Raw genomic sequence first — 16696 nt, forward strand, 5'->3', positions numbered from 1 at the left:
GGTTCTGACAAAGATCTCTTCACGGACGGCGACGCTATCCTATCGCGAACTTATGACGGCCAGAAAAACGTCTTGTCCCTGGTTCTCTCGCGAAGAGTGTTCGAAGCCATGCGTAATTCTGTGATTGAGGGCCGCCGGTACCGAAAGACGAAGAGAGAAATCGACGCAGACCTGGATAAGATCAATAATGACGCGCAACCAGCTTGGAACGAGTATACCGCTGCCATTAACGACCTCAAGGCGGCGAAATGGAACTCGCGTTTCAGGTCCGCATCTCGAATGCTTGCAGAACGACGTAGTCTAAAAGAGGCAAAAGGAAGAGTTAGACGCGCGCAACTAGCGTATCGAAGTTTTAAGACGCGTGAACTACAGCTGAAGGGCAGGCTGCAGGATGCGGAGCAGAGATGGTTCGCTATCCTGAAAGATATGGACTATTACCAAGCCATGTTCCTGGAGCATGCAGGGTCGTTACCGCGGGATAAGGACAAAGGCTGGCCGTTGAAAGCTTACGAGTACCATCACAGGATTCGGTCTCGACACTATGGGGACGGTGATGTCTATGACGGGGAGGATACCGACACTGATAGCTCTATTGAGGAAGCCACGACGCGCGTGGGCGACAACGAAGCGCCGGCGCAGGCTCAACGAACGTACAATGAAGAATTAGCTGACATTAAAGACGAATGGGTGCAACACCTTGCAGGTTTCGAAGCAAAACTCCAGTCTGCGAGGCAGCAACATGACTATGCTCGAGGCACCCACGGGCCCTTGTTGGACTTTTACATCCAAGATAACCCTGGTCGCGATCCGGAGGAACTGAAGGATGAGTATGGCCCGCAATTTGTGCAACTTAACCGAAAATATGTGAAAATGATACAAGATGCAGAAGAAGCGCTGGAACGCAGAAGAGCGGCGGCGAAAGCAGCTGGAATAGATCCATATGCGGAAAATGCATATGACTTGGGTGGCGATGAGGAGTACCTGGATACATTGGTCGCGAAAGACGCCGAAAAGTTGATAGCCGATGTCGACCGCAGGAAGATCTCTCGATGGCTGGATAGCTTCCGAAGATACGGGCCATGGCCGGTACTGAAGCTAGACTCCGACGGTGGGTTCGGATCAGAGACTAGTTCCATAGCATCTGCATCATCGACTGGAAGCTCAGCTTCAGCGGAAAGCCAATTACGTGATAGGGAAGGCTCGAGACCACCTCAACAAAGCCGCAAGAGGAACAAGTTCAAGGTAGGCGACATAAATCTGGATAGCATCAGCGTGTTCAACGATGATGACTACATACGGCGACATATTGATAGTTGGGCGACCGAGAAGCGAGGTGGGTATCTATGATCTGTATCCAAGCAGCGATTAGGCCTTGTTTTTCGGGTCTAGACGGTTGGGTGAACGTCGCATGATGCGTCGAAACCCGAAATCACAAAAATTGTAGTCATTCGAGTGGCCTCCTAAGCCAAATCGTCGATACTGCCGTGAATGCTCGCGAATGGCTGAACAGGAATGGGACAAATCTCGCTGGAAGCTGAAGGGAGAGCGGCTCCACTTGAAGGTTGGCGAACAAGAAGCAGCCGAAGTGGAAGTCGAGTCCTGCGAGGCATAGGCTTGGGTCTGGGCCATCTGACATGATACTGAGCGATGCTGTTCATGTCGTCTTTTTGTGATGTTGATAGAGTAAAGAGGTTGTGGTGGGAGGACGCGCCCCAAAGGAATGATGACGGCATCGAGCTAAAACCTTCGTCCGTGCTTTCGGCTAGCGCTGGGATCCTGAGTTCGGCACACGTTCCAAGCCTCACACCACATCTCAACACTTCAGCCTTGCACTCAGCCTGACGCTACCTAGGTACTTCACAACCCAGATCGGTATCGGAGTCGTAGCTATGCACTCAGGGGATGTGTTTACCGCTCAATCCGCCAGCTGTGTTGCATACCCCGAGCTGACCTCGCATTGTCACAGCGTCAAGGCCCGAGTTGGCCAGCAGTTTGTATCTCCTTATGGTTTACTGGAAAAAGTGTCAGCCTACGTAGTTGTGCATCCCCGGACGTCACGATAGATTTATTGAAAGAGGTTGGTTCTCTCAAGTAGCGTACTCGCGATTGGACGGTCGCCCTTGTGTCCGACGCAAGGGAATTTATCGTTATCCATACACCAGGTGTGGCTTCGCGACGCGATTGGCTGTGCGCGTCGAAATTACGGTGAGATCGCATCCCTGCGAAATCGCAGGACGCTCGCAGCATCGCTCGTAGGGCTGTGTGCTAGGGCTGACATGGAAACCTGACAATTGTTGGTGATACTGTTTCATCCGGGAGCTACGTCTGCCGTTTTCCCCTATCGAGACATCGGCTCGACGAGCGCGCAGCCATTACCGCTACTCCTGTCGACTCATTGTGAGCCTTGCTGAACGTTACAGCACCTATGCAGGCACTGTGCGCGTTAGTCAGCGTCGTTTCCAGCACCATGGACGCAATGAGACATGCCCGGCGGCTCGGAACCGAGATACCTAATGCATGTCCCATGCTCGCGGGGGAAAGTTGCCTATCAATGGAGAGTCGGCACACACCTCGGGCGCGCAGAGATACACAAACACCCACTGAAATCATTCTAGCCCGAACCCATCCTCGCGTGGATCCTAGTACGGCATCAATCTGTTCTCGAACCTCGCTGGTGTTGCGCCCGTGTCCATTGCCCTTCCTGTAGGCTGGACCGGGATGCAGAATGACCCATAGGTGTAGGTATACAGCTCCAAAATTATCATCTCATGAGCTGAACACGCAGATGGAACGTTGCACATGTCTGGGTGCTACTCCTGTCAGTCTGCAAAGAAACGCTTGATCAGACCATCGCGAATGCCGCACGGTGATGGTACCAAGGTGTGAGAGGCGTCATAGCACCACCACCATATGCAGGCAGATTCGGCGAACAAGTTGCTCACCTCCAAACCATCACCAGATGACCGTTTACTGGTAATATGACAAGACAAGAAGTCGGTCAGGCTTCCACCCGTAGTCAGCTAGAATAGGCTAGCCGGCCGCCCCCAGGCTAATCTGGTTGCGCGCATTGGCCGTCTGAGCCGTTTCCAGAGAACGAGAGCCTCCCTACTGCGTCGCGTCCCAACCCAACACTCTTACTCGTCGTCGGTCCTTGTCTGCAGCTGAAGACGCAGGCCAGTGCAGCTGCAGCCGATCGCCGTTGTATCTGCCTCTCCGCTTGATGACGGCCGCGAGCATGGGTTCGGAAGCTCCGCGGCAAGCTGATTCGCAGCGGCATGGCGAGCGGGCGCCCTGCGGCAGCGCCGAGCAACGCCTTGTGTCTGACTGACCCACTTCTTTTCTTACAGGCTCTCGAAATACCACACCATACATGGCAGCTGTATGAAGCTTCGTTGGGGGCTGAGAATTTCATCGTCATCCCAAATCATTTATTAACGACTGAGCCCCCAATGGACGCCGTACGCCCCAAGAAGCATAGCCAGCCCCTGAGCATTTGGGCCGCGGCACAGAAGTGACAATGGCATCGAATGGTACTCACAACGACTTCATCAACATCACCACTCCACACTCTAGGGCGCCCAGCATGGTTCAAGATACGCCTGCTCCTGCGCCACGGCCACGCTTGCCGGTCAGAAAACAAGCTCCTCAGAGGAACATCGACGAGTTCTGGAACAAATTTACGACCAAACACCCCGGTAAGATCTTTACGATCTTACCCGACAATTTGTATGCGAAACGTGCAGCCGCACATGCGCCGAGAGGGTCCATACCCGGGGTCAATGCGCTTGCATCCTACGAGGAGGCCAAGGAAGCATGCACCAGAAAGGTCGCAAAGATCGTCAAAGAGTGCCGACGACTGAACCAGAAATACAGAGATCCACATTTCGATATAGAGGCCGACTTCAAACGGTCGCAGCTCATTCCAGACACGCCCGCCGACTGCTTGACTGGGCTCAATGAAGAGAACGCCGACTTCCATCCTTTGTCGGTTAAGAGAGTCGAGGTATGTATTACCACCCCACTATCGTCGCATGCCTAACTCGTCACAGGACATCTTCGATGAACCACGGTTTTTCATCGAAGGCGCCACCGCGAACGATGTACGACAGGGAAACGACGGTGACTGCTGGTTCATGTCAGCACTGGCGACGATCTCGAACAAGGAAGAATTGATACAGCGGGTGTGCGTTGCGCGCGATGAGCAGGTCGGCGTGTACGGATTTGTCTTCCACAGAGGTAAAGACATGACTATGTAGTGGGTAGCTCACAAGCTGACTTATCTCAGATGGCGAATGGATATCCGAGGTCATCGACGACAAGCTATATCTCATCAAGGAGGACTTTGACGAAGCAAAACTTGAGCGCTCCCACTGGTTGGAACTTCAGAACCGGAAAAGCCCCGAAGATGAATACCGGACTGTCATGCAAACCGGTTCGAGGGCTCTGTACTTCGCACAATGCAGCGATCCCAATGAAACATGGCTGCCACTGCTGGAAAAGGCTTTTGCCAAAGCACACGGCGACTACAGTGCCATTAATGGCGGCTTTGTAGGCGAAGGTATCGAGGACCTGACTGGAGGTGTCACGTCTGAAATCTTTGCAACCGACATCTTGGATAAGGACAAGTTCTGGCACGAAGAGCTCATGAACGTTAATAAGACGTTTCTCTTCGGATGTGGCCAGATGGGCGGTATCTACGGCGCTCGCAAAGGTATCCAGGAGAAACATGCATACTCCGTCATGGAAGCACGCGAGATCGATGGCCAGCGCCTGCTGAAGCTTCGGAACCCCTGGGGCCGCACCGAGTGGACTGGTCGCTGGAGCGATGGTTCAGAAGAATGGACTCCAGAATGGATGAAGAAGCTCGACCACAAATTCGGGGACGACGGTGTTTTCTGGATCTCGTACAAGGACCTTCTGCGTACCTACCAACATTTCGACCGTACACGACTGTTCGGTCCGGAATGGACAGTTTCTCAGCAGTGGACAAGTGTCAACGTTCCGTGGAGCGTCGACTACCTCGACACCAAATTCAAGATACATCTCGCGAAGGGCGGCCCCGTAGTCATCGTGCTTAGCCAGCTTGATGATCGCTACTACCAAGGTCTGGAAGGTCAGTATGAGTTTAACCTACAGTTCCGGCTCCACAAAGACGACGAAGAAGAGTACATCGTTCGCAGCAACGGCACGTACTACATGACGCGCTCTGTCTCTACCGAGCTGGACCTTGAGCCTGGTAATTACACCGTCCTGCTCAAGATCAAAGCGACCAGAATTCCTGATAATCCGACACCTGATGAAGTCATTCGGATGACCTGTACCAAACGGCGCGAGAAACTGCTCTCGATCGGGCTATCTTACGATCTCGCGCATGCCAAAGGACACTTCAGGGAGCAAGAAGAAGACAAGGCCAAACGTCACAAAGAGGAGAGAGTTGAGCGCAAGAAGGCCGAGATGAAGCAAGCTCATCAACGCCGTAAGAGATTACGCCAAAAGGCTGAGCTGCGTGACCTGAAGAAAGCTGCGAAAGAGACGCGCAAACTCAATCAACCTGGCGACATGGCAGAAGTCGAGAGGAAGCTCGAAAGCTTGTCTGGTCTTGGAATAAATGTCGAGGAAGACAACCGCACTTCCGGCGACGAAGACGCTAAGCCTGTTCACCAAGCAGTCTCCAGGCACCATCGTGCATCGAGCCTTGACCCACTCCGTGAGCGCTCGGCTAGTCCAGGTGGCGGTTTTGGCGGCCGGAGCGGATACAACAAAGGTCGTGATGGCTACAATGCATCGCTTCCCGGAGCATTGCAGGGTCGTGGCGGCTACAACCGCGACAGCAATGGCTCTGCGATCTCTGAAGCTGCAATCCTTCAAGGACGTGGTGGATACCACCACAGTCCCCAACCTTCTCCTGCGACCCATAGTCAAGGCTTTCAAGGTCGCGGAGGCTACAATCAAAATATGCCTGGAGAGCTACAGGGTAGAGGAGGATACAACCAGAATATGCCTGGTGAGTTGCAAGGCAGAGGGGGGTACAACCAGAACATGCCAGGAGAACTCCAGGGTCGCGGAGGTTACAATCAAAACATGCCTGGGGAGCTTCAGGGTCGCGGTGGCTACAACACAGACTTTCCTGGCGCATACCAAGGTCGCGACGGATACAACGAAGGCCAGATGACGGATTCGCCTATTCCCACGCCACTGCCCACGCCTATGCCCACGCCGCTGACCGATGAGTTTCGCCCTGGGACGCCCGGTCAAAGGACATACAGTCCGCGTCCTGAGCACCGACCATCAACTGGCGTTCGCCGGGCTACACTCACCCCCATTCCGGGTATCCGACCCGGTATTCAGGTCACTCGCGGACGAAGTGCTAGCGAGTACTCCCACCGCGCTCAGCACGGAATGCACTCGCCCGACGACATGTCCGACGACTCCTGGGATTCTGATCTCGATGGCCCCTGCTCGCTCGACTCAGATCTCTCCGACGATGAAGACAACATTCCGCGTATGTTCTCTGAACGCCAGCGCTATGTCTGCTACAACAACATGCGCTACCCCTACGTCGAAGAGGAAGATGAATTTGAGCGCGACCCCTGGAACGCTGTGTGCGTCGTCGGTCTCCGCGTCTTCAGCAGAGACAACACCGATGTCACCATCGAAGTGCAAAACAGTGAGGGCGAGACCAAGAAGAAGTCCGATGGCGACGATGCAAGTGTAGCAAGCATGGGTACGATCAGACGCAAGGAAAAGGAACTCGATGTTGATGATAGTGCGGCAGATGCGACGAGTCCGATGCGCAAGAGGAATACTGGTCTGGATGATGCGCTTGATTCTAAATTGAATCGGGCCGATGAAGCGGAGCTCGTGAGCCAAATTGGCACGGCGCCGGCAGGCGTGGAGAGGAGTCGCCAGGGGACATTGAGCTGAGCAAAATGGGAGCGTATTGTCGGGATTTGTTGAAGACGAGAACGTACTATTTGGAGTTCGGTTGCTTTCAGATTGATAACGCTTTGGCTAGACTTTTGTTGTTGATTTATCGATGGTGGGCATGGTCTTTAGAAGTCACGTGGAGTTAAACAGCGCAGCAATTTGATCCGCAGTGTTTGACTGCAAATATACATGCTCTTCATGTCTCTCATTTATTTATCCTGATATACCTAACTCGTGCGTGCATAACAAATGCCATGCCCGTACTTTCTCGATGGATTCGTGGCACGAGTGAAAGGGGTCGGTGATGTCATAGCGCGAGGCTTAGCAGCATCCGCCGCAGCCTCACTGTGGCCTTCGCGCTTTCCTCATCCGCAACAGATCTTTACACCATCCAACAATGCACCCTCCATCGACCCCTACCTCTAGTTACCTCGTGTTGCCTGGCAACATCTCACTTCCGGTTTTCTTCATGCCCAGGATGCCTTCGTCAGCGTTCGCGATGCCTTCCCCTTCAGCAGCTGAACCACTTTCAGACGTTGTTGTCGTTTCGAGGGCTTAGCTTTCAGAGCCGCCTTGGGCGGCTACGCATGCCCTGCCCATCATGTATGGATAGAGTTAGAGCCGATGTAGGTGTCTTGCTGTGCCTCATGCCCGCAATTTGGTGGGGTCGAAACTGCCCCTCATTGCTCTTCAGAGGCATCACCGCCCTTTCTTCTTCGTTCCTACTCTATATGTTATCATGAAGTTCTGTAAAAGATGCGCTCAACTCGAGATCACTCCCGAAAGCTTTTTTGCAGTCGCAGATGGTGAGACGCCGTGCCTCCGACACGGATGGCGTGTTTCTCTAAAGCCACTGGAATGCGATATATGTCACCTCACTTCGGAGTTATTGGAAGCGACCGTTCTTCGCGGAACGTCTCGCAAAGCTACTGACGATGATCTCACAATCTGTATCAGCGGATCTTACACGAAGGTGGAGACAGATACTGGGTCGAGAATACAGCCCCGGATTGCACTGCTTTTCGAATTCAAAGACCTGGATTTGGTTGGTGGGATCCTACCGGCTGCAAGGAACACTACGAAGTACCCCTACTTCAGTCGCCTGCTTCCCCAAACCCCTTCGTTCCTGGACTACGGTCTGATTCGACATTGGATCGCACGCTGCGAAACCCAACACTCTCATTGTCGAGAGCGATCAGCGTCGGAGAGCGATATCTCGAACGAGAGTCTTCTCGTCATTGACGTCTTGCACAAATGTCTTGTTCCAGCGCCCGAGACCTGCCGCTACATAGCTCTCAGTTATGTGTGGGGAAATACTACTCAAGTGCAACTCAGAAAAGACAATCTCCTTGAGCTTTCACGAGAAGATAGTCTGTCTGATGCACGCATTCCTGCCACGATCCGCGATGCCATGACATTGGTCGAGAAGTTGGGCGAAAGGTACCTCTGGGTAGATGCTCTTTGTATCGTATCCGATGATGCTGCTATAAGGCAAGCAGCGATCTCTAACATGGACAACATCTATTCCGGGTCCATACTTACCGTCGTTGCGGGTACCTGCAATAGCGCAGACGACGCGCTCAGAGGCGTGAGCACCAAACGCCACTGTAAGCAGGTCACCCGCGAGATCTCCCCGGAGGTGACGCTTCTAGCACATTTCAACATTGAATACTTCTTCAGAAAGACAAAATGGTTTACGCGAGCGTGGACGTATGTAAGCCTACAGCAATAGCCAGTGGAGACCAGCTCACGCAGATTAGATTCCAAGAGTTCCAGCTGGCACCTCGTCTACTGGTCTTTGCGCCCAATGATCAGGTCTACTTTCTCTGCGACGAGGCTAGTTACACCGAAGACGGTCCAGAGGAATATGAGTCGCGATGGGCGTCAGATAGGCTGCAGTTATCTGAGAACAAAAGCGGAAACACATTTGCTCTCAAAAGACGTCTACATGGCCACCTTCCCCATACTAGTTACCGATGGGCATTGTCAAGATATACTCGACTCAATATTACGAAGAGCGAAGACACATTGGACGCATTGTCGGGTGTGTTAAAGAGAATCGGAGTTAGAGAATGCTTTCAGGGCCTGCCCGTTGATTACTTCGACCACGCCCTTTTTTGGCAGGGCTCTAGGCTAAAACGGCGCCAAGGATTTTCCAGCTGGACCTGGGCTGGTTGGAGTGGTGGTCTTACTTACGTTAGCGAGTGGCTTGATTACGTACATCTCTATGGAGAAGCAAAGCGATATCCTGACGATGAGCATCGAGAATGGGTGCACAAGGCCTCGGAGATGGAACTCATGCAACTACATCTCAAGCATACGACCTGGATAGTCTACCACGTCTGGGACAACCAAAGCACTGAAGATGAACCTAGATGGCTTCGCGGCGGAAGGCCTACTAATGGTGTCGATTCTGCTACTGAGGCACACGAGGCTAGATTTCCGGGACTGCCATGCAACACCCTTCCCTCCAAGTCATATCGTCATTTCTTCGATCATACATCGCTCGCGATCCATCCAAAGTCGCCATTACTACATTTCTGGACAGTTTCGGTTTATTACGAGGTTCGCCACAATGCAAAAGGCAGGGGAGGCAAAATGTTCGACTCAGAGAGCAATGAAGTCGGAAGTTGCAATTTCGATCGAAACCCCGATTCAGGAGACGTGAATACACTTCAGACATTCCACGAGTTCATTGTTATCTACGAAGATGGAGATCTGAGCTGCGAGCGGTGGAGGAGTAGCTCCTACATTCCTTCCAAAAGGTACAGAGTAATTATGATCGAGTGGAACGGGGACGTTGCCGAGAGGATTGGATCAGGCCTTCTGGACCGAGAGGCCGTATTCAAGTCGTGTCGCAGACCGATGAAGTGGAAGGAAATTGTACTTGCATAAGCTTTTGTCGTTGTTGTTTGGGGTCATCAAGTCAACCCAATTGTAAATCGACAGCAATCATTACCATCGTCGCAAAGACCGAAGTATTGCGCACGCACAATCATCACTCCCTTGACATTCGAAATGGTCTTAGATGGTAGATTAGTTTATGCCAATGTCATGCAAGATGACGCCATATTAGCGCACGACAACTTTTACAAGCACGTCAACCTAGCAAAGCGAACACCCTGGGGTCTACATCGATGTCAACGCACCCACTTTGCATGTACTTATCTTGATGTAGTCTGCAAGCCTGATCAATCTTTCCCTTGTATAAGGTGCAAGTGCCAACGCCGGCTTTTGCGGGGCTCTCAAGAACTCACATCACGGCAAGACAAATGTGCTTTCAAAGGAGTGACTGGTATTCTTTCTAAGTGAGTGACTAACTAGAAACCTCGTGGGAGATCAAAAGTGAAAGCAACGCGGAAATCAGAACGCAAGACAGGGATCGATACGGTCAAAGGAAAACGGGCATGGTGTGTTGAAGGTTATGTGACCTTAGGTATATAGACTAGGCTTCGCCCTTCTTTAAATCTATACTCTTCTTACTAAAATCTTCCTCTTTACTAGGTTATAAGCTTAAGTACTCTTTCTTAGGAAATTAGCTAAGTAAAAGCACTCTAAAACATTATTACACGCTAAAAGTCTACTTAGTAAAATAGAAGAATATAAAAGCGCTAAAATAAGTAGACTCTCTATTACCTTAGCTAGCAACTACGTCTACTATAACTACTACGCATACCTACTATTAATTAAGGTATTACAGCCTAAATCTAATAGCTAGAGTAAGCTATTACGTTAATTTTAGAACTAGAAACGTTACCTAAGTAAATTTAGAGTTACTACTAGCTTCTAGTAGACTATAGAACTATAAAATAGCTTTAATACTTAGGTCTACTAGCAGAGCTAGTAAGGCAGGTCTAGCTTACGCACTATAAAAGCGTAGTAATACCTTCTCTAAGCTGTAAAATAGAGGTAGTAATAGTAATAATAATAATAACTTAAGTAATAGTAGCTTAAGTAGCACTACTATAAGTAGTAAAATTTAGTAGAATTTAAATTAAGCTAACGCTACACTAGAACGCAACTCTACTCTAGCTAAAAGTAATTTAATCTAGGCGCTGCTAGTAGTACTTAAACTAAAACTAGCGTCTAAGAAGCGTAGTTATCTATAGAAAGATAAAGCTAATAACTAAAGTAGAGAGCTAGCGTCTTAGAGCGCGTTGTAGGTAACCTACTAAACTAAATTTAGTCTAGCTACTACTAACGCCTAATCTACTAGCGCTAATAGCTCTAAAAACGCGCTGCTAATTACTATATAACTTCTAGACTTAGAGAGAACTTCTATAATAATACTGTAAAACGTAAATTTATAATATAAAAATACTACGCGCAAAATAAGCTACTAAAGTAATTTTAACGCCTCTACCTTTCTTTAGAGCCTCTAATCTTTTATTTTACTTTTTCTAAGCGCACTGTTATTCTTATAGCTAAATAATATAATAGCTAAATCTTTAGATTTAGTAAACTTAGCTTTTTAGCGCGTAAGATAGAAGTATAAGTATAGCTTAAAAATACTAGAGAGTAAGCCTAAACTTTGTAACTCTATAAACTATAGTAAATAGGTAAAGGTAGTTTAAAACGCGCTTATTTTAGTAGATCTCTAGAGCGTAATTATAGAACTAGCTCTAGAGCGCTATATCTAGGCCTTTAAGAAATAGAACTTATATAACTTTTAGGTACGTAACTTAATTACGCTTAGTATTAAGAAGAGATTTAGTAATATAGTTAGCTTTAAAGCTAATAGGCGTATATTAACTACTATAGAATACTAAACTATTCTTAAGAATACCTATAGCTACTTAGATACCTCTAAAATTTAAAGTCTAGTAAATAACTTTCTTAATACTACTCTATTCTTAACACGTAGTGTATTAGATTTTACTAACTCTCTTACTAAAATAAACACTACGCTAGCGCAAATTTACACTAACTATAAGCTTCTAAGCTAGTTTATTAACTTATACTTTCTTAATAATCTAGGTAAGCTATATAAGCTTTAGGTATAGACGTAAGTTACTACCTAGCCTAATATTATTATAACTAACGTTAGAAAGACTATTAAGTTACGCTTGCTTACTAAAGGCGCTATTAAAGTTAAAATATAGCTTTATATATCTACTACTAACGCACTAAAAGTTATAGTAGCTTAAGTAGTAAGCTAGCTATAGCTAACGCTGTCTTGCTTAAATTACTCTAGTAAGCTTAGCTATAGTAACGCTTAGTGCTAGAAGCTTTACTCTAAGCTTATACTAGCTTATATTAAAGCTAGTAGAGATAAGAAGCGTAACTAGAGAGGTAGAGGCAGAAATCTATATAAGCGCCTAAGAGTTAAATTTAGTAACTTTAACTTAGTAGTTTTAGATATTTACGTATTTAGCAAAACAGCGCTAGTCTTAGGTACCTCTAGCGCACTAGCGCTAGTAGTAAAGAACCTAAATTAGTATATAGACTTAGGCATAATTTAGTATATCTTCTAGAATAGAATAGCTTTTATAGCCTTATATAAGATAACTAACTCTATCTATCTAAGAGAAATTAGTAGTCTATTACTCTGTAAGTATACTAGTACTATTACTCTCTAGATTAATATTAAGAGTAAGACTAAGACCTTTATAGTTTATAATATAATCTATACGCTTTACGCTACCTTTAATCTACTATCTACTAAGCGCTTAATAAGAGTAGCTAACTTACGTATAATATTTAATAATAAGAAGCTTTAAATTACTTACTAGAAGACTAGCCTACTTATAGTAACTAGTAAGAGTATTAGAGATAATAACTTTTACTATCTAAATACGCTAAATTACTAGTAATCTCTTCTCTTACTTACTACCTATTACGCTATTCTACCTACTAGATTTACTAGAGAAATCTAGTATAAGTAGACTAGCTATCTTTCTAATAAATATCTACGCGCTATAAAGCTAGCTACTAAGAGTATAGAGTCTATCTTCTTTAGTAATTAAGTTATAAGTAGCTATAACTCTTACTATCTAGGTAAGTAGATACGCTATAACTTTCGCGCTTTATATAAGCGCTTAAGCTAGCTCTTTAAGCGTATCTATAGTAACGTTAGTAGTCTCTATTTCTACTTCTTTTAGAAAGAAGCCTACTATATTATATTTATAGACAACTATTTAAGATAGAAAATAGTTTTAATCTTAAAATATAAGAGTAATGTTATTAACGCTATTAACGCTTTTTTTACTAAAGTTAAGCGCTAGTTTTAGTGTAAAGTGCGCTTCTTTTATAGTAATAATAGTAGTAAATATATTAATAAAAAGCTTAAGCTTAAAGTAAAGTAGAAGAGATAGATTTACAAGACTACTACTTTATACAATTCTAAGTAGAATAGCACTATAGAATAAATTAATTATATAAACTAGAATATAGCTAGAAGTTTTATTTATAATTATAAGCTACGTAATACTCTTTAGCTAGAGCTTATACGCATCTCTACCTACCTTTATAATTACGCGCCTATGCGTATACTTAATATACGCATATCTTTTAAGCTTCTATACAACTACTAGCTAGACGTCTTCTATCTCTAGGTAATTAGCTACCTAGGCTATATAATAACTTCTAGTAATAACTATAAGAAGCTTGCTCTACGTGCTAAGCACTATATACTACTTAGCTATAGTGTAAAGAACTAGTATTACGTTTAGAATATTAATAGAAAGACGCTATAGACTATATAAGATATACGCTTTTATAAAGACAAATTTCTACTATAACTAGGTATTTACCTAAATATTAGTACTAATAACAAAGCTCTAGACACTAAAATTAAATTTAGTTAGCGCTCTACTACCTTTCTACCTACTCTAAGAGTGTTAAAGCTACCTAAAAGATAGTTTAAATATTTAAGTAATAATAATACCTATAGCCTATCTAGCTACTATACGCGCTTAAAGCTCTAGCTTTACTCTATATATACTACTAATTTAAAATTAATTACTAATACCTAGAAGCTCTTAATTAAAAAGGTCTTATAGAAAATTTAGGTTACTATTACCTACCTCTACGCAAATTACTAGTAGTAGTAAACTACTATAGCTATCTCTACTCTTATTACCTTAATTAAATACCTATAGCTTACTACTAAGTACGTTCTCTATAAATCTTCTAAGATAGATAAGTCTACGTATAGATAAGTAATAAAAGATAAGCGTGTAGTAGATTAGAAAGCTAGTATAGCTAAGAAGTACTAGTTACTATAGAACTATAGTACTTAGAATACTATACTAGTTATAGACGTCTCTTAGAGAGCGCGTATTCTATAAGAGTAATAGATACTTTGTATAAAACGTAGTCTAGGCAGCGCTATTACTAGATTTAAAGTCTACTAGGTAGTTAGAGGCTTTAAATAGCGCTATAGCATTAATTTTAATAAAACCTTTACTACTATAGTTAAGCCTATAACTTATAAGGCTATATTTACTATTACTACTACTAATAATTAGAACGTTAAGTAAATAGACGTTAAGACTACCTTCTTATATAGACTAATTAGCAAGAACGTCTACGTAGAACTACTAGATAGATTTACTTAGAATAGTAAAGTCTATAAGCTTAAGAAGGCTTTATATAGCCTAAAGTAAGCTTCTAGAATCTAGTACTAGACGCTTATAGCCTTTCTTAGCTCTATAGAATATAAGTACCTCTATAAGAACTATAGTATCTTTATCTACCTAAATTATAGAACTATTATTATAGTCTACGTTAATAATCTTCTTATTATAAAGCTAAGCTAGAAGAGTATCTATACGCTAAAGAGCGCTCTAAGCACTTAATTTTAAATAACAGACCTAGGCGCTATCGCGTACTACTTAGAAATTAAAATTACATAAAACTACTCTAACTACTACTTATAGCTTAGCTAGCAAACCTATATTAATAAAATTATATAGAAATTTAATATAGAAGCTCTAAAGAAGAGTTGCTATCTATTTTGCAGCAACCTCTTTTTAGTGCTAGCTTAACTAGATAACCTCTAGAGCACGCTAGAGTTTAAAGTATAGTATTAGGCTACTATTAGCTCTCTTATGTATTTAATGCTAGATACCTAATCTAATCTAGCCTTTATAGTATCTTAAGTTAGCTACTTCTTCTCTAATCTATAACTAGCACACTAGAAGGTAGTCTAGACTATCTTTTACTATATTAGAACTATAAGAGATCTATAGCTAATCTATTATAGTAGTAACCTTATTAGCTATATAGACTCTAACTATACTATAGATATAGACTACTACTTTATTAGTAGTTACGTATTTAAACTTAGAAGCGCTACTATTAGTTAGTTATCTAAAAGGTAGACTATAGTCTCTCTTTTAATATATAAAGCTAAATATATTACTTAATTAGAGGCTACTAAGAAAGCTATTTAGCTACGCTAGCTACTTAATAAGCTAGGTTACTTAAGCTAGACTATTCTCTTACGCGCTAATAACTACAGCGCTATTACTCTTACTAGAAACTTATATAACTATAGTTATAGTAAGTATATTAATATTAGGTAGTATTTTATTTATAAAAAGATTATAGAGAGCCTAGTTAAGCTTAAATATACGCTAACAGCAGATATAATTACTAATAGCTATACTAAGCCTCTTATTAGCTTAAAATTAGCTAAATTTATACGTAATCTAGAACTTAAATAATTTCTCTAAGTTACTATAGAAGTCTTAGTAAAGTCTTAGTATATTTCTTAAAAGCTCTTCTATAGATTAAGTAGAAGTATTTCTTAAATATTCTACTAGCGCAATTACTTTTAAGTTAAATTTAAAGTAACTCTCTTAAAGGCTAACTCTTAAGAGTCTTCTTATTTAATAGAATTACTACGTTACTAATAATTAGAGAGATACCTCTTATCTATAGCGTAATTTAGAGCGTATAATAGTAGCTTAAAGAGTATACCTAGATATAAGTACCTATAACTCTAAGCGTCTAAAGGCATACTTATGCCTCTATAAATTATCTTTAGCTACTTACTAATTAGTACCTATCTAGACAAGCTTACTAGTATAATTTAACACTAATACACTAAATTATACTTAGTCTAGATAGAACCTTCTTAAGAGAGACTAATAATAGGCTATACCTTCTAAACTCTCTAGAACTAACTAAGTAAAGAAACTAGCTCTCTTATAAAGCGATTTTTACGCTAAGAGAAGAACTAATATTAATTCTACTTTCTAGTAGTCTTTTAGGTAGTAGTAGCTTCTTAGATTAGCTATTATTAGGTCTTATATAAGCCTACTGCGCCTAGAGACTTTTTAAATTACTTCTATACCTAATTCTATTATAAGCCTACTAAGCTCTCTCTTTTAAAGTATACCTCTATACGCCTAGCGTAGCTAGAGAGGTACTCTCTCTAATTAATATAGTAACTTATTACTTACTAAGCCTCTAGTGTAGAAAATCTATCTAATAAAAAGTATTACTTAATAACGCTATAGTTTAGCTCTCTACTTAACTAAATAGGTAGAAGCGTAAGTAGTTATATAGTGCTTTGTAGTACTAGGCTGTAAATAGCTATAACTCTATAAAATTGTTAATATACGTCTAACGTACCTAGCTAAGTATAATAAATCTAGCACTAGATAATTACTCTACTACTTTTTTAGAGAATTATTAAGCGCCTATAAGTGCCTAACCTCTACTAGAAACTGTAAAAATTTAAGTACGCGTAGAAGTAGGCTATACTCTATCTCTATTATATATATAGAAATATTATTTAGCCTAAATCTTACAGCCTAGA

The 16696-nt window shown here is 43.6% G+C and overlaps 2 protein-coding genes across 2 annotated transcripts; both read left to right on the plus strand.

The window, feature by feature from the left end:
* Positions 1-108: 108 nt before the first annotated feature.
* Positions 109-1347, plus strand: J4E87_006409 (uncharacterized protein; the record flags this gene model as incomplete). The annotated part of the gene is made up of 1 exon (XM_049378014.1): positions 109-1347. One exon carries the CDS (start codon positions 109-111, stop codon positions 1345-1347), a length of 1239 nt encoding a protein of 412 aa, XP_049232206.1.
* Positions 1348-3449: 2102 nt separating this feature from the next.
* Positions 3450-6924, plus strand: J4E87_006410 (uncharacterized protein; the record flags this gene model as incomplete). Its single annotated transcript, XM_049378015.1, has 5 exons — positions 3450-3458; positions 3479-4003; positions 4050-4236; positions 4286-6004; positions 6047-6924. The coding sequence occupies 5 exons, from the start codon at positions 3450-3452 to the stop codon at positions 6922-6924; spliced, it is 3318 nt and encodes a 1105-aa protein (XP_049232207.1).
* Positions 6925-16696: the final 9772 nt, after the last annotated feature.

The sequence above is a fragment of the Alternaria ethzedia genome, assembly GCF_023757985.1.
Source record: "Alternaria ethzedia strain BMP 0044 chromosome Unknown scaffold_15, whole genome shotgun sequence".
NCBI classification, from domain to species: domain Eukaryota; kingdom Fungi; phylum Ascomycota; class Dothideomycetes; order Pleosporales; family Pleosporaceae; genus Alternaria; species Alternaria ethzedia.